Source organism: Drosophila takahashii, chromosome 2R (assembly GCF_030179915.1).
Source record: "Drosophila takahashii strain IR98-3 E-12201 chromosome 2R, DtakHiC1v2, whole genome shotgun sequence".
In the NCBI taxonomy this organism is placed as follows: Eukaryota; Metazoa; Arthropoda; class Insecta; order Diptera; family Drosophilidae; genus Drosophila; species Drosophila takahashii.
The window spans coordinates 40,149,352-40,170,097 of record NC_091679.1 but is presented as its reverse complement, the minus strand read 5'-3'; the positions used below and the strand labels follow the sequence as shown (position 1 = coordinate 40,170,097).

The 20,746-nt window shown below is 43.4% G+C and overlaps 4 protein-coding genes across 6 annotated transcripts; 3 read left to right on the top strand and 1 right to left on the bottom strand.

The window, feature by feature from the left end:
* The first annotated feature begins 516 nt into the window (after positions 1-516).
* On the top strand, positions 517-6,439 carry LOC108068577 (focadhesin). Its single transcript, XM_017158233.3, has 8 exons — positions 517-779; positions 983-1,258; positions 2,214-2,432; positions 2,496-3,510; positions 3,571-3,782; positions 4,265-5,331; positions 5,386-6,044; positions 6,099-6,439. The coding sequence occupies exons 2-8, from the start codon at positions 987-989 to the stop codon at positions 6,246-6,248; spliced, it is 3,594 nt and encodes a 1,197-aa protein (XP_017013722.2). The 5' UTR covers positions 517-779; positions 983-986; the 3' UTR covers positions 6,249-6,439.
* A 119-nt stretch (positions 6,440-6,558) lies between these two features.
* Mtmr6 (Myotubularin related protein 6) lies at positions 6,559-16,630 on the top strand. 2 transcript variants are annotated; one of them, XM_017158235.3, is made up of 10 exons: positions 6,559-6,766; positions 10,442-10,558; positions 12,816-12,978; positions 13,050-13,333; positions 13,729-13,863; positions 13,941-14,170; positions 14,239-14,751; positions 14,808-15,050; positions 15,114-15,336; positions 15,397-16,630. In XM_017158235.3, exons 1-10 carry the CDS (start codon positions 6,743-6,745, stop codon positions 15,532-15,534), a joined length of 2,070 nt encoding a protein of 689 aa, XP_017013724.1. In that variant the 5' UTR covers positions 6,559-6,742; the 3' UTR covers positions 15,535-16,630. The 2 variants fall into 2 exon arrangements, with proteins under 2 accessions (XP_017013724.1, XP_017013723.2); XM_017158234.3 differs by lacking the exon at positions 6,559-6,766 and adding an exon at positions 8,220-8,512.
* On the bottom strand, positions 16,583-19,066 carry eIF2Bdelta (eukaryotic translation initiation factor 2B subunit delta). Of its 2 annotated transcripts, none has more exons than XM_017158237.3 (4): positions 18,953-19,066; positions 18,002-18,571; positions 17,385-17,945; positions 16,583-17,327 (listed from the first exon to the last, which is right to left on the bottom strand). In XM_017158237.3, the coding sequence occupies exons 2-4, from the start codon at positions 18,446-18,448 to the stop codon at positions 16,644-16,646; spliced, it is 1,692 nt and encodes a 563-aa protein (XP_017013726.2). In that variant the 5' UTR covers positions 18,449-18,571; positions 18,953-19,066; the 3' UTR covers positions 16,583-16,643. The 2 variants fall into 2 exon arrangements, with proteins under 2 accessions (XP_017013726.2, XP_070070166.1); XM_070214065.1 differs by lacking the exon at positions 18,953-19,066 and adding an exon at positions 18,745-18,879.
* roh (reduction of Rh1) lies at positions 19,038-19,671 on the top strand. Its single transcript, XM_017158238.3, has 3 exons — positions 19,038-19,179; positions 19,260-19,460; positions 19,525-19,671. Exons 2-3 carry the CDS (start codon positions 19,280-19,282, stop codon positions 19,590-19,592), a joined length of 249 nt encoding a protein of 82 aa, XP_017013727.1. The 5' UTR covers positions 19,038-19,179; positions 19,260-19,279; the 3' UTR covers positions 19,593-19,671.
* Positions 19,672-20,746: the final 1,075 nt, after the last annotated feature.

Here is a 20,746-nt window from a genome sequence, read left to right as displayed (position 1 = left end):
TTTACAATTATTTAAATTAAGGTCAGTAAGGAAATATGCAAGGGATTTACGCATTTAGGTTCATTCAGAGAAAGCTGCTCTAATTATGGAGTTTACCGCATTATTCGTTGTTTAATTAATGCAATTATCCAATAGTTTATACTGGTTTATGGTAGTTTATGCTAATAATGTTCCTCACAAAAATAATTATTTAAAATTATATACATATCCCGAATTAGAGTCTTTGTTACTTGTTACTCACAAAAATAATTATTTAAAATTATATACATATCCCGAATAAGAGTCTTTGTATAAGTTATATCTTATAGACATAGTTGTTTCATTATTCTTATAATTCATAATTTAAATCGAAACTTACCTACAAGCTCCACAGTTTAGTAAGCTTAAAAACATTTATATTTATATTTTTGTATAGAAATTTTTTTAAAAACATTTTTGGTACTTAAATAAATAAAATAAGTTAGTAGTTTGTTTATAACATTTTTTTCAAATTCGAAATAAACCAAGAACCGTTATAAAACAGCGTTGCCACCTATTGTCTTAAGAGACCAATGCAGCAACTGGTCACCCTAACAGCTGATTATTTAAGATAACAACAAAACAAACGAAAGCAATTCGCGGCCGGCTTTTCTTTTTGCATATATTTGCCTAATTTTCCTGCTTAAATAGCTTTTCCCACGGAAAACAACCCACCAAGTTACTTGCCAAGTCCTTCAGCTCTTGCCTGAAATGAGCCAACACGCAGCGGTCAACGAAGGAAAGCGGTAAACAAAGAAAACGTGAGTAGGTGGCGGGGGTGGAAAAGCGCATGAAAACGCGGCAATGTTCAAACGGCGCTCGGATTTTCCACTCCATTCGAGTGGCAGCCGAGCAGCAGAAAGGACACGCGCCGCGCAACGCTGGGAAACCAAAAGTTAACCCCGTTGGACCCAAACAAACCATAAATCTCAGCTAACCCGCAGTTGTGTTTGCCATTTTTCAGCACCATGGAGGACTTTGCGAGCATAAAACCCAACAGTTCGGTGGTCAAGTTGGCCGCCTGCCTGGAGAAGATCTACACGAAGGTGGTGGACAGCCGGGTGAAGCAGTTGCCGGAGCACCAGATCAAGGAAATAGAGTTCCTCAAGTCGCAGTGCAAGCACGACCACATGCAACTTAGTTTGATGAGCTGCCAAACGCTGGTGCGCCTGGTGGACGAGGGCCTCCTGGAGGCCAACGGGGTGCAGAACAGCCTGCTCTCCATGTTGGCCAATGCGGGGTAACTAACTAGCTGGCCAGAGAGCCCGCCCACGACCCACATATGTAGGGGCGCACCTCTGAACTTCCGGAGGGCAGTAAAAGCAGCAGGAGAACTATCAACCTAAGTGGAGCGCAGCGATTCCAATTGCAAAATTGCCCGCGCAGGTGCATAAATTACCCAGGCATCCCCAAGCTCACTGCGCCTGTTAATTAACGCGCCATTTAACGCCTGGCCACCAAGTGCTCCCAACATTGTTGACCCCTTCTTCCGTCGACGGACACGCAATCCCTCGCATTTCCGCTGGACGCGTGCCCCAAATTAATTGCTTAGCACTTGGCACGTCATGTTCGCAAATGTGCAAATGAATTATGACTCGAAGTTAATCCGAAATCCCAGTTGTTTTGGCCTCAATCCGCAGTCGTCAATCTTCGTGGCGCCGTAAAAACTATTAACGCACCCTCTACTCCCACATATCATATCCTGCAGCCTTGGCTAACAAATATTTGATGTATGCAAAGCAAAGCAGCTGAAAAGTCTGACATTGAACCTGAAATGTTTGCCGAGCGGACGAAGGACAAACCAGCGGTCATGTAATGCCGGAATTAACCTTGATAAGGCAGCCAAGTCGAGCTGCAAGTGCAGGCAAAAAGGATTGCATATTAATTGGCCTGCAATTAGAGGCCAAACCGAGTAGACCGCTGGCCAGAGCGTGAATTGTAATTACCTCGTCAAACGCAAAGCGATTTACTCCACCTCCGTCGTAAAAAAGAGTTCCTCGAATCCTTGACTGCTGATTTGCGGCTGCCACTCCGGAAGTGTCCGCTAAACGGCTGTTACAGTCGTTCCACCTTAATGGTATCGCGGATTGTATATGTCACTCATAGTTAATGTGTATTAGGCTCTAATCTTGAGCTCTGTTAATTAGAATCCTTGGTTTTTAACTCATACTAATCCCTATCCACTTTTCTTCTAGTCCCATGCACTTTGCCATCATCACTGAGAGCATTTTGGGTCTCCAGCTGCTGAATTTGCAGCGCAAGACCTCTTCTCTCAAGGATCAGGAGTCCTACCAGTGTGCCTATGGCCTGAAAACCCAGCAGCATCCGCTGATCTCCCTGCTGCAGCACTCGAGTGCCAACATGCATGATGTGGCCAACAAGATTATTGGCATTTGTCAGCATCACGATAAAGGGTGAGTTGTATTTAACTTACTGCTTAGCTAGCCACTTATCATATATCCTAAATTCCCCCTCAGCATTCGGGACTACAGCATAGAGTTCTTAAGGCCCGTCTTCTTCTACGTAATCTGCAATCCCCAAACGCTGCACGATGTGAAGCCCATTTGGACGTGTCTGCTGAATCTAAGTGGCAATCAACCGGAGGCGCGTGCCATGATGCAGGAGCTGCTGGCTTGGAGCAAGTTCAATAATGCTAGCACTTGTCTATGCACCAGCATCCTGGTCATTGAGGCCATCGATCACTTTCTGCAGCGAGAGGATCACGCGCAGTCCATTGATTTGGCGCTCTATCAGGCCTGTCTCATTAAACAGCTGGCCAATTACGGCATTGATCCGCGGCCGAGTCTGCAGTGCCTCCTTCGAGTGCTCCATGCCACGCGGGAGCACACAAAGGATCACTATCACGTGCTGCTGGTGCTTCTCGCCGAGGTTTTGCATGTGCTTTCCCCCTTTTACCTGGCTGATGTGCTGCGCATCATCGTTTTCGTGGTCGTGCAGGAGGGCTGTGGCCATGAATACATTCTGAACATGTGTCTGGACGGAATTATTCAGTGGATGTCTCAGACTGCATTCATACCCGCAGAGGGCTTGGCTTTGGCTCACCAGATAGTCCAAAGGATACTGGATACGAATCAGGAGGGGGAAATAATCTCCACGAAACAATTGAAACCCGCTCATATGCGCAACTATCACCCGGACATTGCGATTGCCTTTGACTTGGCTACTTTGGTGGAATCTTTCGATGCCTCCGACAACCAGGATGTGTTTGCCTTTGTGGACGCCCTGAATGTCAAGGCGAATACGGCCTTTTGCCAGCGACTGCATCTCTTCCTGCGTGCGCTATTCCTATCGAAAAAGCCGCCCGTAGATTGCTGGTTTAAAATCTACGAGGTGATCCTGCAAATCGTCAAGGTGAACGAAGGTATAGCCTACGATTTCCTCATGACCTACATCTTTAAGCTGGCCCACGAAAACAATCCGGAGTTGCAGCTGGAACTGCTTAGAGGATTGGCCAGCTTTGCCGTGTCCAAGGTGGGCTTATTATTATCTTTTAAATTCTTGGTTATCTAATAATAATTTATTTATTTTAAGGACAATGTACCCATGATACTCAACACTATAAGGAATCTATCCACCGAGAATGGCACCTTCTGCGTGGATTTGTACCTGCGCTTGTGGCGAGTGGAAGCGCGTACTTATCCCTTCCTTTTGAAACAGATTGCCCAACCACTGCCGGATAATGACAAACGCTGGGAGCTGCAGATAGCCCGCACCCATGCCATGCGGGAAATCTGCCAGGAGAAGTAACTATAAAAATCAAGAACTAAAAATAATCATTATTTTTGATTTTTTTAACTTAAAAACCAGTCACTTATAATAGTCGGAAACTACTACTATTTAAATAACCTCCGCAATGATCATGGTTTTATGATTTTTAATTGATTTTGCTCAGAAATAATCATTATTGTTGAGTCGTATAAATATGTATCAGGAATAATCATTACTTGTAAGTGAAAAAAATATCGCTCACAAATAATCATTATTATAAATACATAGTAAATACATAAAAAAAAGTTTATAAAATAATATCGCTCACAAAATAATCATTATTTGTAATCAATATTTTTTTTCACTTACATTTAAATATTATTCCTGATACATATTTATAAAACTCATAAATAATGATTATTTTTGGGTTTTTTGAAAATCCCTTATAATGATTACGGTCCCTGATATAAATATTACTACTCTATGAACTATCTAACTAAGTGATCCTTCCTTACAGACCCACTTTACATGGCTCGGAGTTGCTGCCGCATCTGAGCAACACCCTGAACAATTCCTTCGACAAGGCGGGGGATTTGGCCACCTCCTTGGCCCTGGATGCCATTTACGCTCTGTGTGATAGTCACACCGTAAACATTGCTTCCACTTGGCAGGCGCTGGGCAGCAAATTCCGGAATGAGCAGCGGCCACAGACGCTCAAGTCGCTGTATAAACTCTTCGGTTTGGTTCCACTGCTGCAGACTCCTACGCTGGAGTACGAGAAGCTGGCGGATGATGGCCTGGAGCAGCTGTGGCAAGCTATAAGCAGACCGGGAACAGATGTCGCCCAGGTGCGGAATGCCCTGGCTGCCTTGAAAAACTACGAGCCGGGAGTTACCTTAAACCTGCGCCACATTCCGGCACAATTTCGCTTTGAAATCGTTGGAGGAGGAGTGGCTGTTGGCCGGGAAATAGTGGATCTGCAGCAGGAATCGGTGCCCGGCGAGGTGTGGGTTCAGCTGCTACAGAAGATTCGGCCCGAGTGCGGCGATGCTGCGGCGGATTTGATTTCCCATCATATTGGCAGCGAGATTGGCGGCTTTCGGAGCGGAGTGTATCGCCTGCCGGAGGGAAAGCCGGAGCCACGCAAGCTGGTGGGCTTGTTTGCCACAAGTCCACTGCGAGCAGTGACCAATTACCTGGTGAGCCAGGCGCGCTTCGGGGATTACGTTCCGGAACCCTATGCCGTGACCTTTGCCCTGCGGTCGCTCTCGAAAAAGTTTCCCAAACCGATTCCTCCGCTGGACTGGAGCTGCCTGACGAGCTTCTTCCACTTGTCCTTCGATGCGAGAAAGTATTGCATTATGATAGCCAAAAATCAGGCAGTGAACTCGGGAACTGCCAAGCGTCTGTTGGAGAACTTTCTGGTCGACTTTGAGCCCAACTGCTTCGAGGAGGATCTGCTGCTGCTCTTCTCATTGCTGCCGGAGATTGCCAACAGCGTGAGCCTGCAGATCCTGAAGAACTTTGCCGAGAAGGTGGCCGTTTACTGCTTTAAGGAGTCGCAGCTGAATGACTTTGTGGAGGGTGCGTTTTAAATTAAACCTGTATTTTACTTTATTAATTATAATCTTCTTGCAGGTTGCTTGTTTGAAAAGTTCTTGGAAAGCGTCAAGTACATTTTCACCGGCAAATGCGACATTCCCGAGGTTTTAGATGTCTTTACGCTCATTGTGGAGCGCTACATGGACTCGATGAATCTGGATTCGCGGCTCTTCGAACGCTACACCGAAGTGGTGGCCACTCTGCATCCAAATGCGATTGATGGCCTTACGACTCCCGCAAATTGGTGGGAGACGCCGGTGGGCAAGCTGAAAAAGGCCACCATCATTCGATGCTATTTGGTTTTGTACAACGAGAAGCTACCGAATCCCCTGAAGTGGCTCACGCCCATTATCGATGCGTATGAAAAGCGGGCGGAGGAGAGGCCCTTCTTCTATCGCCACCTGTCCGCCACTCTTTATGCCTTTGGCAGCGATGAGCACTCGTCCAATTGGATTTCGGAGATGTTCTTGGAGATCCAGATGCTGCTGGCCGAGGCCTCCAACAAGGAGAAGGTTAACAGGGCGCTCTACTTGCTGGACATCTTTATCCTGGCCGTGGATGTGCTCTCTGGCTGCGCCGTTCTGCTGGGCAGCGTGGATGTGGTGGCCACGGATGACAGGCAGCGACTGTCGCTATTCCCGGAGAGCTTGCAGTACCTGTGCGATCACATCTTTTGGAAGGATCAGGAGGCAAAGGTTTGTAATTATAATCCTTAAACCCTTGAAAAATACTCATGTAAACCCTTACAGATCTACGAATTCCTCTTCAATCTCTACAAGCACACGCACATGCCATCCAACTATGCCGATGTCTTCAGGGAGGCCATCATTTGCTCCCGGAATAAGGCGTATTTTGATAACAAGGGCGTCTGGACCAAATACGTAGGACTGCGTAAATGAACACGACGACGAACACTCACCGCATTTTAACCTCCCTCTCCGCCCACGCCTAAAGTGCACTTGAATGGCTAAAGCCCCAACCGCCTACCGTCAATGTTAGTCAATTTTTGATAGCAAACGCGTTCTTTGTTACTCGTATGTGTTTAAAGTTTAAACCTTAACGTACATTAAATGCATTTTTGCGCACAAAATTTGAATTTGCCCGAAGCTGCCAGATGGGCGGAAAGTGTGTGGCCACTGATTACGGTTAGCCGATAACTTCGGGGGTGGTTACTATCGACTCGAGCACACCCCTAGTTTGGACTATCGTTTTGCAGAATTATTATTATTCCGGAATATTTATTAGAAAAATGCAAAGAAATTAGAAAACACGAGTGCATTTTACCAAAATTAACGTCGCTCTTTTAAGTGAGCTTGCCAACCGGTTGGCAATTTAGTGCAGAGTGATATTTAAACGCTTGTTTTTACGGGAGGCAACAATCAAAACGTAAACAATGGACGAAATAAAGCTCGCCAAGGTTAGTTATCAGCTTAATCAATGCGATAGGGTTAGATGCAGTCAGGGTCATTACACGGCGACCATTGCGGAGCACCTGGATGGGCACCTGTGAAAGGATTGTGACTCATCCGATGGCCATTCGAAAATCGATGGGTTGGGTGTTTCACCTGGAGCCGTGGGAAAACCACCGGCTACTCCGCCCACACTGTCCCACCCTACGGAACCCTACCTCTCTAGAAAAAAAAGAACCATCAAAGTCCCGTTTTACATCTATTTATGTGGCCCCAAAACATGCGCATAGAATGCAAAAGTAAATAAGTTTCGACCCCGCTCTCTTTCCAGTTAATTCAATCAAAATCACACCCACACAGGCGCACTGTGAGAGCCCATTTTTAACCGTGAAAATGTTGTTCATCCAAATCTGCGAAAAGTTCCCTCAGCATCAAGTCCCAAATCTAAAAGGGATGTTTCTGTAGACTCCTTCTTGCCCTTTGACGTGGCCTATTTAACTAGATTCGCATTAGGGTCGTCAGTCGCTTTACAGTTTCCGGAAATCACCGAAATGTGTTACTTACTTGTGTTACTATAAAATACTTGTTGGATTTAACTATAACTACATTCAACTATTTCTTAGTATTACTTAAAAAATTCAATAAATCAAAGTATAATTTGTACTTTGTATGTTACTTGTCTGCTTCTGAATGCCGTATTTCTTGCAATTCAAGTAAATTAAGTATTACAAATTTTCAACTTAATATTGCTCAATTTTATTCTTGAACATCTTACTTTTATAGAATTTTTTGGTTTTTTAGTTTTAAAAGTGTGGAATTAAATAAATAAAAATTTCATAAACGTTGTTAAATAGAATATTAGTACTAAAAAAAAAAAAACTTAGGTTTTAGAATTATATTTTCGATTTTTTAGTAAATTTCTACAATTTTAGGTCGTTTTCTAAGCCGAATTAATTTAAATTCAATTTTAAACTTTTTTATACATATGGAAATTTATAGTTTGTCAAACAAATTGGAAAAAATTACCGCTGATTGCCATAGCTAAATTTCCAAAATATTTTTCTGACTTTTAAAAGTATTTCTTATGAAAAATCTTTCTGTTTATTCAGGAATTCATACCATTCCTTAAAGGATATTCAAATATACCAAACAGTCTTCTCCTTCTCCTTCCTCTCAAGGATAGAGAATTTCCCTTTTGTCGAATTTCCCCAACACAAAAGCATAGCCCGCTTTTTAAGCGCGCGCATTTCTCTCGTTCATTCGAGTTCTGTTCCAACGCTCGACGGTAGCACTTCGCGCGCTCTTTTCCAACCAACGGAAAACCTCACACATATTCGTATAGGAAAATCACACAAAAAGGCACATCAATTTACAGTGTACTTTCGTGTTTCGCGTTCGTTTCGCCTGGCGAAAAGTGAAAGTCTCAAGTTATTTGGCACCCACACTGCGACAATTCCGTTTGATTTGCTGCTGTGCGGTTGCTGATTCAAAATCAATAAACCAACCAGCCAATAATGGACTTCACCCGATTCATGAACAAGTTCAACGAGATCGAGCGCCAACTGTCCCCCACCTCCGCCCTTCGCCTGAGCTTCGACAACATTTCGCCGGAGACGGAGGAGCCGCCGGATGGAAACAAGAGGCTATGGGGCGTGCCCGTCCCTCCCTTCGTCTCCGACAAGGTGGTGTCCTGGATCGAGGAGGAGTTCAACGAGGCCCCGGTCTTCTACAACGGCAACAGTGTGCTTAAGAAGGTACCATTCCTATTTTCCTTATGCAAATCACGTCGGGAAAATCGTACTAATTTTCCGTTTTACGCATTGCCACCGGCTAGTGGCCGGAAAATATGCAAATCAGCAATATGTTTAAGGGGCCCCCGAAAAACCATTTCCTATTTGGGTCAAACATACATATAAAGGAGCAAGTCCTTGCCATCCCGACTGCATCCGGGCGCCATGTGCGTCACCACAATTCGCAATCACTCCCTGGGCCACCCACAAAGTCTGACAGATTGTTGCATTGTCAGCAGGACACTCGAGTCCGGAGCTCGGGCAATTAATGGGATGGCTTTTCCATCAAAGTCGCAGTTGCACTTGCCACCGGGAGGCAAATTGTACTCGTACATCAAGTATTCGCCACCGTGAACTGCAGTCGGTCAACTACAAAGGCTGAGTTTTAATACTATTTCCTGCTAAAATGTCGTACAAATTGAGTTAAAGGAAAAATGTAGTTGTCCGAACTTGGTTGGAAACTAGCCAAGATAATAAAGGTCAATTTATAATTAATGCGTATATTTCTGTGACAGATTTGTATGCCATAAGTTTAGATAATATATTTGAAAATAAGAAATTTTCATTAGAATTTCATTAAAAACTCATTTTGCTTTAATCCTAAGGATTTATCTGCATTCGTATATCACTCATACCAACTTTTATAATCCAGGCTTATTTAGTTTATTTTCCAGCAGCCGTTTCCGCCCACATTCATTTTAGTAGCTTATATATGTGGGTTTTACTTTGCTAAAATAAAAACTAAATATATTCGCCCATGCATCAAGTATACGCCACGTTGCCAACATGCTAATAGCCATAACTCTTCTCCTACATATACAATCTAATTAAAATTAATCGAGTTTAATATACGTGTTTGTGCTCACAGACTTAAATGATAAAAGGTCAGTCTTGGTTAGGCTAATTCGATTTTAGATCAATATTTTAAAGAAGGAATTTTAAAGCAGTTTGTTATATAATAGAAATTAAAACATATAACGAAAAGTATGTGGAATATGTTATATGTCTATGCGGTTAGTAGTAACAATAATCATAGGACATGACTCATTTAAATGCAGATAATTCAAGGAGGTAAAGAAAATAATAATATTGAATTTAACTTTTTAAACAGTTTTTTTATATGTCCATGAATATTGTGTAGATAGTTTCAAAATATTGTTTTATTTAAAAAAGCAGCCATGTTGACAAATATCCAAATATCCAAATAAAATAAATGATTTTAACCTATCTTTAAAGTAAATCTTTAATATCAAATCAGCTTTAATTTGCATGTTAAATTGAATTGTCTGCCCGCTGGGCGAGAGTAATGAACTTCCACTGGCTAAATCAGACAATTAACTAACCTTATCTATCCCGACAATGGACCCGGCTCAAACAAAGGCCGCCATCTAAGTGACATGAAAGGAAATTAGTCCGATGATGAACAGCTCTCGGGACATGGAATATGTATGTAGGCCTCCTGGGCAATAAAAACTGCCGCAGGCAGGCAAAACGGAAAAATGGGGATGGGTAAATCGGGGCCTGAAGGACCATCAAAGGAATTAATGTGCTGGCCGGCTGACGGTTTTATTTAATGGCTGAATACCAACTAACCGCAAGGGCCTATACTTATTTGCTGCTTTAAAGTTAACATATACCGAGTTCTGATGAATGTTTGATGAAGTTCTTCCGGGGATTCGCTGAAAGTTGATTGAAAAACTTTCCTTCTTTCCTCCATCGTGTCAATGCAGTTTATTTTTTATCGTATGCAATGTTTTCGAACGAGTGGGTTTTCGCGAAACTATATGGATTCCATTGACGTCAGCGGGCAGAGCTGAAGTAAACCATTTACAGCTGAAATTTAAACCGAATTGTAACCATTTTTCTCTTTTTCTGCCTCTTCTGTTTGTGCAGGTGGAAAATGTGCGGATGATAGATCGCTACAATACCAAAAATCCCACGGTGGGCACCCTCTATCTGACGGCCACCCATTTGATTTTCGTGGAGCCCGACAGCAACAAGGAGACCTGGGTAAGTTTTTCCCCCTAATGACATCATCAATAGTACTGTACAATCCAAATAAAAACAAGAAAGGAAGCTAAATACCCTTGCAGCTCAGTCTTATTAAATTAAAATCTATTAAATGTTAAATTTTGTATTATTTGGATGTTAATTTTGTTATACTTCCTATGACAGCCTATGACACATAATACAGTCTTCCGATTATTGTTAAATTTAATTTTAAATTCTAAAATATTAAAAAAGAGTAATATCCCAGAGTAGAAGAGAATACAATAAAAACAAACGAAGATAATAATTTGTTTTCTATTAATTTCTCGACTATATGATATATTCGTCCGATTTTGATAAAATGAAATTCGAAATTCCAAATTATTAGAAAAAAAAGGGAATTCTTAAGCGTAGGAGGTTCTATGTCACAAAACTTGGAAGCTATAATTTTATTTCCATTATTTTTCCTCTCCTTACTATGGGAGCTTCTTCTTCTGCAAACTTTTGACTGAAATCAATATACCCCCTGCAAGTGTAAAAAAAAAACTTCATTGTTAGCTAAGAACTTTCTCAGCTCAGAGTGGCGAATGTTTATTTGCGTGGCCCACAAAAACGTTTTGAGTGAGTCACCTTTGTGCTCGCAAATAAGTCTCCTTCTGGCAAACGTGCTCAAATGGGTTTCTTTTCGGTTTAGCACCGACCTCGCAGCTGTCAAAAAGTTTAAAGCCCCTTTTGAAAGCGGCAAACGGAAAACAGAAAACCGAGTGATGTCTGAGGTCCGCTGCATTTCCGCCTCTTCCCCGAGAACGAAAATTCCGAGGATGAGGATGAGTGGGGAAAAGTTTCTTTTAACAAGTTGCGCCAGCATGTTTCAGCAGTCGCTTTAAGTTCCGCATGTGTTTACCCAGGAATTTAATTCGCCTTCTGCAATCTGGCGCACACAGAAAAGCGTGTTGCGTATACGCCCCATTGCACACATACAAATTGAATATGTTCGGCTTTTGTGTACATTAATTGCACTGGCTGCTGCAGCTGGAAAACTCTTTAAATTCTGTGCACGAGCGGATGGAAAAGCTGTTGCAGCTTACTGAGATTATTTATCCTGCCAGCGAGCTGCATTCTTTCCGAAATTGAAAGGATAATGTGACAATAAGCTGAGCTGGCTTAGCGCTGAAATCCTTTTGACACACCCACCGTTTTCACTGCTCAAATCTCAGCACATGTAAGTGTAAGTGCCCCTAAATGCGTTTAATTATTTCAACCGTGTGAGTTACGAGTTACACGCTGCGTATACGTAACGCGGTTTTGGGCCGGAAGCAAGCATGCATTGCATTTTAATTGCCACGCCAAATTGTATTAATTATGCACTCCCCGGGGCAAAATGGTGGATCCGAGTGCCACAAGTGGCCCAAAGGAGCATGGGATCCACGAGTTCACCACAAAGTGGTTAATTAAAAGTAAAAACACTAAGCTGCGCCGTTGAAAGGGGGAGAAAAACCAGAGAGAAAGAGATATCGATTTTCTGTGCCATTGAAAATTGGTTGCTTAGTTCCTCATAATCCAGCTGCTTCTCCCTTTTCACCCCCCCTGACTTACTGTCCTCTGCTTTTTTTTACCGCCCCGCCACTGGGGCGCATCAATTATTTAGTGGCGAAAGCAGTTCTGGCCAGGCACGTAGTCGGGATGGCCAAAAAGGGGGAGTCAGTAAAGTTCTGTTGGGGTTTCTCGAGCATTGCATAAGAGCAGCCTTGGGCGAAGTCACGGCCATAAGCTTCCTCACTCACAAAAGGAGAAGCAAGTTGTAAGCAGCAATCATCTGAGTAGCTGGCAAATTAATCTAAATCCCACAGCTTTAATAGCCACCCTCATAAATTTATAGAATGCATTTAATTCTCTGCTTAAACTGCCTTTACTTTATTACATACACCCACAGAGAAAATGTGTTAAGATCAATTTGATATGCCTACCATTTTTATCATTGAGAATTAAAAATAATTATATTTCCTCGATTTATTTGAAAATTCTCTGATGGATTAAAAAGGATAAAAACAATCAACAGAGGGGAAATGTGTTAAGATCAATTTGATATGCCTACCATTCTTAGAATGTAAATTTAAAAATGGTTATTCTCTTAAAGCATAAAAGGAAGCAGAAGATAATGGATAGAAACAATAAAATCAAAATCGCTAGAATTCTAGAACTAAAAATTAACTTAAATAAAATTATATTTATTTATTTTTAAATACAAAATATTAATTTCCATGAATTGTTTTTTCAGATTCTCCATATGCACGTGGCCAGCATTGAGAAGCTTCCCTTGAGCACAACAGGATCCCCGCTGCTCATCCGCTGCAAGACCTTCCTCTCGGTCACCTTCGTCATTCCCAAGGACTCCGAATGCCACGATGTCTACACCTCGCTGCTAAAACTTTTCCAGCCGGGTAGGAATTCAAAAACAAGAAAGAAAATCAGATTGCACATTCATAAAACCACAATCATTTCCCGCGGGCAGTGTCCATCAACAAATTGTACTGCTTCAACTACCAGCCGAACAAGGATGATTTCCCCAAGAATGCTGGCTGGGATTACTTTAAGCTGGAGGCCGAATTCAAGCACATGCTGGTGCCCAACGAGGCCTGGACTCTGTGCTCGATGAACGAGAAGTACGAGCTGTGCGACACCTATCCGCGTCAGATTTACGTGCCTAAGGAGGCCACCACGCTGATGCTCATCAGCAGTTCGCGGTTCCGCTCGAAGGGGCGACTACCAGCGCTTACCTATCTGCACAACAACAAGGTAATTAAAAAAATTATACAAAGAAAAAAAAAATCGATAAGAAATAGGGTCATTTCTACCTTATTTCATATCAATAAAAAGCCGATTATGATTAATGTCAAATTTATGATTCAAACCTATCAACTTGATGTTTTATCATTTTAAATAAAATACCAAATTTAGTATTTTTTTAACAAAAAATTTAAAATGGATAAACATAATCTTTATTCATATCAAAATAATATGATCTTAATCTTTAAAAAATATTAAATTGACAAAAAATTTTAAATAAGATAAACATAATCTGTGTTCATATCACAATAATATGATTTTGATCTTTTGTCAATTTATTTTCTGTGTATATGAATCTTAATTAAAATAAACCTGTACTACAATTATCCTTTTAATCCACTTAGGCCTCCATCTGTCGCTGCAGCCAACCGCTATCCGGATTCAGTGCCCGCTGTCTGGAGGATGAACAAATGCTGGAGGCCATACGCAAGACGAACTCCAACACGGACTACATGTATGTGGTGGACACACGACCACGGGTGAGTGATAGAGAGGAGGGGAAAATTCCCCTAGAGGCTCTTAGCACATGCAAATAATCCATTTACGCTGTCTGCAGATTAATGCGATGGCCAACAGAGCCGCCGGCAAGGGATACGAGAACGAGGCCTTCTACGAGAACATCAAATTCCACTTCCTCGGCATCGAGAACATCCACGTACAGCGCGCCAGTCTGCAAAAAGTCCTGGAGGCCTGCGAACAGAAGTCGCCCACGATGAGCGCCTTCCTGAATGCCCTGGAGTCATCCGGCTGGCTGAAGCACATACGCTCCATATTGGACACGTCGAGGTGGGGAAAATTAATGTGTAGTCAGCAGGGTTATTATTAAATCAAGATTTCTTTTCCCTATCTAATAGCTTCATTGCCAACGCCGTGGACAAAGGTGTCTCGGTGGTGGTCCACTGCTCCGATGGCTGGGATCGCACGGCCCAGGTCTGCTCGCTGGCCCAGCTGATGCTGAATCCCTACTACCGCACCATCAAGGGCTTCCAGGCGCTGATCGAGAAGGACTGGCTGGCCTTCGGGCATAAGTTCAGCGAGCGTTGCGGTCACATTCAGACAGATGCTCGCGAGGTTTCGCCGATCTTCACACAGTTCCTCGACTGCACATGGCAGCTGATGTCGCAGCGCAGCGAATCCTTTGAGTTCAACGAGCGTTTCCTGCTCATCCTCCACGATCATGTGCACTCTTGTCAATTCGGCACCTTTGTGGGCAACTGCGAGAAGGATCGGCTGGACTTGAAGCTGGCCGAGCGCACCTTTTCACTTTGGGGCTTCATGGCCAATCACCTGAACGAGTATATCAACCCGCTGTACAAACCCAATGTGGACGATACGATTAAGGCTAATTTGGCACCGCAGTGCATCAAGTATGTGATGTTTAAATTCATCAAAAACCCTGAGTAATTTATGCTTTTCTTGACAGATTCTGGCGCGGCATGTACAGTCGCTTCGAGAGCGGCATCCATCCGCGGGAGCCACTCGGCGATCTGCTGCTCGACAGCAAGGAGCACTGCAACTCACTGGAGGACCATGTGCAGCATCTGACCAAGCGCATAGCCAGCTTCAAAAACTACATCTCCAAGTCGGCCAAGAAACTGCAGGATGCCACCAGCACCACGGCAAAAGTTAGCAAAGAGGTCGCCAGCAACGAAATCAATGATAACAAGTAGGGATTAATAACCAGGAAAATATTTTCTCATATCCTAATGAAATTCTTTCCCCACTGCAGATACAACTATGACAAAAAGCTAAGCGAACTGTCGGCTGCCGATGATGATCACCCGCTGAAGGCCAGCAACATGTCCTTTGCCAATCTCTCCCTGAATGCCGAACAATCCAGTCCGCCGCAGGCCTTGCCCGAGGAGCTCAACTCGGTGGCCGTGGACTGGAAGCCCATGCGCAACGTGACCACCTGCTCCTGCTCCACGCCCTTCGATCAGTTCAGCAAAAAGGTGGGTTAATCAAGAAACTAAAATAAACCAAATGATTAACCCTTCTTTATACCCGAACAGACACATTGCTGGCGCTGTGGGGACATCTTCTGCGAGCGCTGCATAGACAAGAATGTGGCTTTGCCAGGACACGACAGTGGAAAGCCGGTGCCCGTGTGCCGCGGCTGCTTCCGGCAAATGCAAAAGCAAAGCCCGTAGAAAGGATATAAAGCAGCATCATGAAAATGAAAACTCTATTAATTATATTGTGTGTATTTATTGTTGCATTTGTAGCTGTAGCTGCTTATAGAAGCTCATTCAAGTTGTTGCAAATGGAAATCGAAAAAAGAGTAAAACCAAAAGAATCCACTAGCGATTGGCTTCCAGGCATCGTCCTAGTCTCTAAGCCGGGCACAAAACTGTATTTTGTTGTTAGAATTTAGTGCGACTAATTTGCCAATCACCCCCCACACACAAGAGCAAGTACAATTAAATGCAAATTATAAATGTAAAATAAATGTAAGATTCAAAGGGGGACCGCTTTATCAAGAGATCTATAATTTCCCAAGAATTGCAGGACTCTGAATGTACAGACACTTGCGGCTTAGCCAGCTTAACAGCGGTCCCCGACATCAATTATATATTCCACTAGCATTAACTTGCAAGCAGGGTTCGGAAAATAACACACTCTGTAAAAAACTTGTGTTATTTGTTAAATGTCAAAGTGTTAAGTTCGAAAAAAGTTATTGACATGTGTGTAAAAAATTGTAGCTTACATATGTTAGAAACATAAATAACATACACAGGTTATTTGTGTTATTTACACTACGTGTTTTTAACACGAAGTGTTTTTTACACAACGTGTTTTTAACACAATGAGTAAATGAGAAATATATGTTTAACTGAAAAATACACGGTTTTCTGTTTGAAAAAATTCATATATGCTTTGAAACCGTTAAAAATAACAATTAAGATATTGATTCTTCATTTTCACTTCGACTTGTTAATGGCCATAAAGTGTAATTTTCATTTGTGTTAAAAACACAGTGTGTAAAAATACGTGGTGTTAATAACACATTGTTTAAACAACACAAGTGAGCTGTGTGTGTTAACAATTATTTTCACATTTTACCACTTCTGTTTTTGACAGACTTGTCGAAAACTTTGCTTGCACTATAAAATACAATTTTACATGTTTTTAACATGTGTGTTAAATTCTGAGCCCTGCTTGCAAGACACACCCGTAAATTATGAAAACTATGCAAACTTGTTTATCGATTTGATCAAAGTGTAATAAAAATTATTTATTCAACAACTGCGAGTCCAATTTAGTAGCCAATGTCGGGCTTGATGCGCAAAATGACGGGAACACTGGTGCAGGGCAGGATGGCCACTTCGGTGACGACGGCGCTCACCAGCTCCGGCGGCGTAATGTCGTAGTTGAGGTTCAGGGGCATCAGCTTGCCCTTGGCCTTCCAGTTGTTCAGCTGGCACTTGTCGCCGCGCACCAGTTGATTGGGATCGCTCAGCTCGTTGTACACAATGGCGTCCGTCTGGAAGCGTTCGCTGAATTTGTGCGTCTCGCAGCACACGAGCACGGGCACATTGTGAGCATTGGCCACCAGGGCCACCTGGGCGGTGCCCGTGCGTGCCATTACATAGCCGTTGGCCAGCAGGGCGTGGGCGCCGAGCAGCACCTTGGTGGCTTCAGCCATCACATAGCCCACGGCGTTGATCAGCACGTAGGTGCAGGGGATGCCATGGGCGTGCAGGCGGCGCAGCATCTCCTGACCCTCGCAACCGGGCCGCGAGTCAACCACAATCACCCGGAAGGCCACCTGGCGCCGCTTGGCCTCCTCGCAGATAAACTGGATGAGGGAGGAGCAGGCAAAGGTCAGCAGCACATCGCCATCGGTGATCTTCTCCTGCAGGAAGCCGCTAATCGCCTGCGCTGCCTTGCCGATTTGATTTTCAATATATGTATCGATGAAGTGACCCAGCAACTCCTTTAACTGTTGATTTAAGGGGTTTTAATTAAAGGGAAAAGCACTTGATTTAATGAATCTAACCTCCGTTTCTGGAATATCCGCTGGTAACTGTGTTAGTTGGTTCTTAAACTGTTTGTAGGCATTGGACACGGACACAGCCAGCGGCCGGCACTTGTGCAGATGGTCAACGTGGTGTTTTACTGCGGCATCCAAGCTGCGACCGAACTCCTTCTTGGCGGGCGTCTCAAAGTCGTGAACCACCTGGCGCAGGGCGTGCAGAAAGGCAATGCAGCGGGCATTTGAGCCGACCACCGTGCGCTTGGCATACTGGACACCCAAACGCGCTATGCTCGGATGCACGAGCGGATCGTTGATGAACTGGCTGTCTTCCTTGGCGCAGACGAGGTGATTGAAGAGCTTCACACGGCACTCTCCACTGGGTGAGCTCGCTGGACATTTGCTGGGTGAGCTGCTTGTGGTGGCCGCTTTCGTGGGGGAAACGCTCTCCCGCTTGGACTCCTTGGGAGGAGCAGTAGGAGCCCGGCCAGCTGGCTGGGGTTTCTTAGCCTGTCCTTGGGCCTTTGCCGCCCGCTGAGCTTCCTGAATGGCCCGTCGCTCCGCCTTGCTGAGTGCTGGTTTTTTCTGCGTAAAAGAGTAGTTGTAAATCTTTCAGTGAAATGTATTTTAAAGGCTCAAACCTTTTCCTGTTCGTCTTCTGTGGCTGGAGGAGCAACTTTAGCCGGTACTTGAGGTTTTTCCGGTTGGCTGGTGGCCTCCACTTTGGCTCCAGCTCCTTTGCCAGCTTTCTTAGCCGCCTTTTTGGCCTCTCGTTCAGCCTTTATCTGTTCCCGTGACTTTTCACCCGCCTCCGCATCCTTGCCATTGGCCACCGCCGGCGGTGCTGCCTTGGGAGCCACCGAATCTGGTTTCTCCTGGACTTTGGTTGTGGTCGTGGTCGTCAGCTTGGTGGTAATGGTCGTCTGCTCCACCTCGGTGATGATTTTCGTGGCCGGAGTGGCGGGAGCAGCAGGAGTGGCTGGCTTATTCTGTTTCTTGGCCTGTTTGGCCAGCTTTTTGGCCTCCCTTTCGGCCATTACTTGGTCACGCGACTTCTCCGGAGCCACTGCATCCTGAGTTCCGGGCATTGCACAGGCAGAATCGGTGGTTGGGGTCGTTAGTTGGTTATCTTCCAGGCGATTTCGTTTGTTGCGCGGTCGATTGCGTTGCCTTTGCTTCTTGTGTTTGGTCTTCAAGGTCTGGACGTCAGTCTGTGGATTGGTAATACAGAATTAGTTCAGGATTTATGATCATAAAAGGTCATTAAACTCTATAGATCCAATTCGAAATCAAATCGGTAGACATGCAAAATGAAAAACTAAATTTTCGCTATTTGCTACTTGGGTACATAGTGAATTTCACTCAGCTGAGTGAGGCTAGCTACCTGTAGCACCATTTCGCTAGTTAAAACCATTTTGCAAGCTTGAAAAGAGAGAAACAAGGCAATTTAGGTGGAAATAAGGATGTGGAAAGGTTAAAGGTTCAGTCTCCTCTAGCGGTGTTACTGAGTTCCAGGCTGAATTTTTGGGAACTTAGTAAGCATTAAGTTGAGGTTAAATAGTTAATAATTCTTGCGAAATACATACACTTACCTTACTGTTTTTAGTTATTATTTAAATAAAGTTAAAAACTTACTTTTGCTCACGATGGCAAAAAAAAGTCTACCAGCTGATAGTGCTGCAAGTCAATCGATAACCCTTTCGATAGACAATCGTAAACACATGGAGGGCGTTGCCAGAGTGGCGTATTTCAACTGCATTTTCTAGTGCTTCAGCAACCCGACGAGTTGGCATTCCCATAGCTGTCTTTTATTTGTGAGGTTCGTATGTTCGTCTGCCGCTGCTGAAAATTACATAATTTTTCGCATAAATTGAAATCCTTTGCTTCGATCCCCTGCAGCTCTGAACGAATCGACTACCATGGCCGACAAAGCTGCTGCTGAGAAACCCGCCGGACGCCCCATGCGCTATCCGTACACCTTCTCGGCGAAGATAGCCCAATTCCCCATCAAGCACTACATCAAGAACCAGTGGATCTGGCGCTACTACTTCATTGCGGCCGTCGCCTGCGTGCCCGTCTTCTACAAGATCAGCAAATTGGGTGAGTTTAATATCGGTTAACCACTTGAGATCCTCGTTAATGTCCTGTTTTCCTCCCATTCTAGCCAACTCGCCCGAAAACAAGAAGGCATGGGCCGAGTCCCAGGCCAAGGAGCATGCCGAGCACCACTAAATTAGTCTTAATTATCGACATTTCAGAGCTGTTTGTGTTGGATTTAACGTGAAATCGGCGAATAAATGATTTGAATGGAGGTTAAAATTGATTTTTATTAAATAAATATCCTAAAAATCTCTGGCTAAAAACGGTCTTATTATGCACCTATGACACTACGTTAAATAATACGAAAAGCTTATTTTTTAAATAACTTGGGGGTCAGTTGAAGCCTCGGGAGTAGGAAATTTGGTCTTCGTCGAGGGCATAATGGTTCCTTCTCAGTATAAGCCCATATTCAGGGGTGTCACAGAAATCTCTTCCAACCGAAGACGGTTGGATTTTGCATTGATGCACGTAAGAACTTTAACGGATTTCGGTTGGAAATAATTTCTGTGACACCCCCGATTATAACACATTTTGAAAACATCTGGGTGCAAATTAATCCTCGAAACGAGCTAGACCTTCCAACAGGATAACGATCCTAGGCATACGCCGCATATCGTGAAGGACTGGCTGCTGAATTACGCTCCTTGTCAATTATTTTCACCACCACTAAGCCGGTACATAAGAATTATAGACCAGGATTGGGAAAATTTGAAGCAAAAATTTTGAAAGTTCTATGTAAAAAATCGTATGTAGACTTTTGTCAGTGCAATTTTTAGGTTTTTTGAATATATCTTTTTAAGTTTTTGTTGGGGGTCGTATGTAAACTTTTGTCCGCAACTGTATGCTGAGTTGTAATGCTGTTAGGTTATGAAAACAAAAAATAATCTTTCCTCATGTAGGAATTGAACATGGGTATTATTGTATAATGGATGGAAAGGCTAACCGCTCGGCCATAGTCTGTGCTTTTTTTAGTTCGTTAAACTATACTTAGAATGCATGCTGTTTTTATTAAAGTTCCGGAGCTCAAACGTGACGGCGGGGAAACGAAAAAACTATCACATGGGAAATATTTTTTTAAGTGTTTTTGTGATTTTTGACGAAATGAAATCGTTAACGAACAAAAAAACTAAATCATAGGAGCATACAATCGTAATCGATTACGTTTTCTGAATTTCTGTGTTTGTGATGAAATGCGGAGTGAACCCGATATTTTTTAATTATTACATACCGGTGGAATATAAATAAAATACAATATTAATTTACATCAAAAATTAAAGTGATTGGAG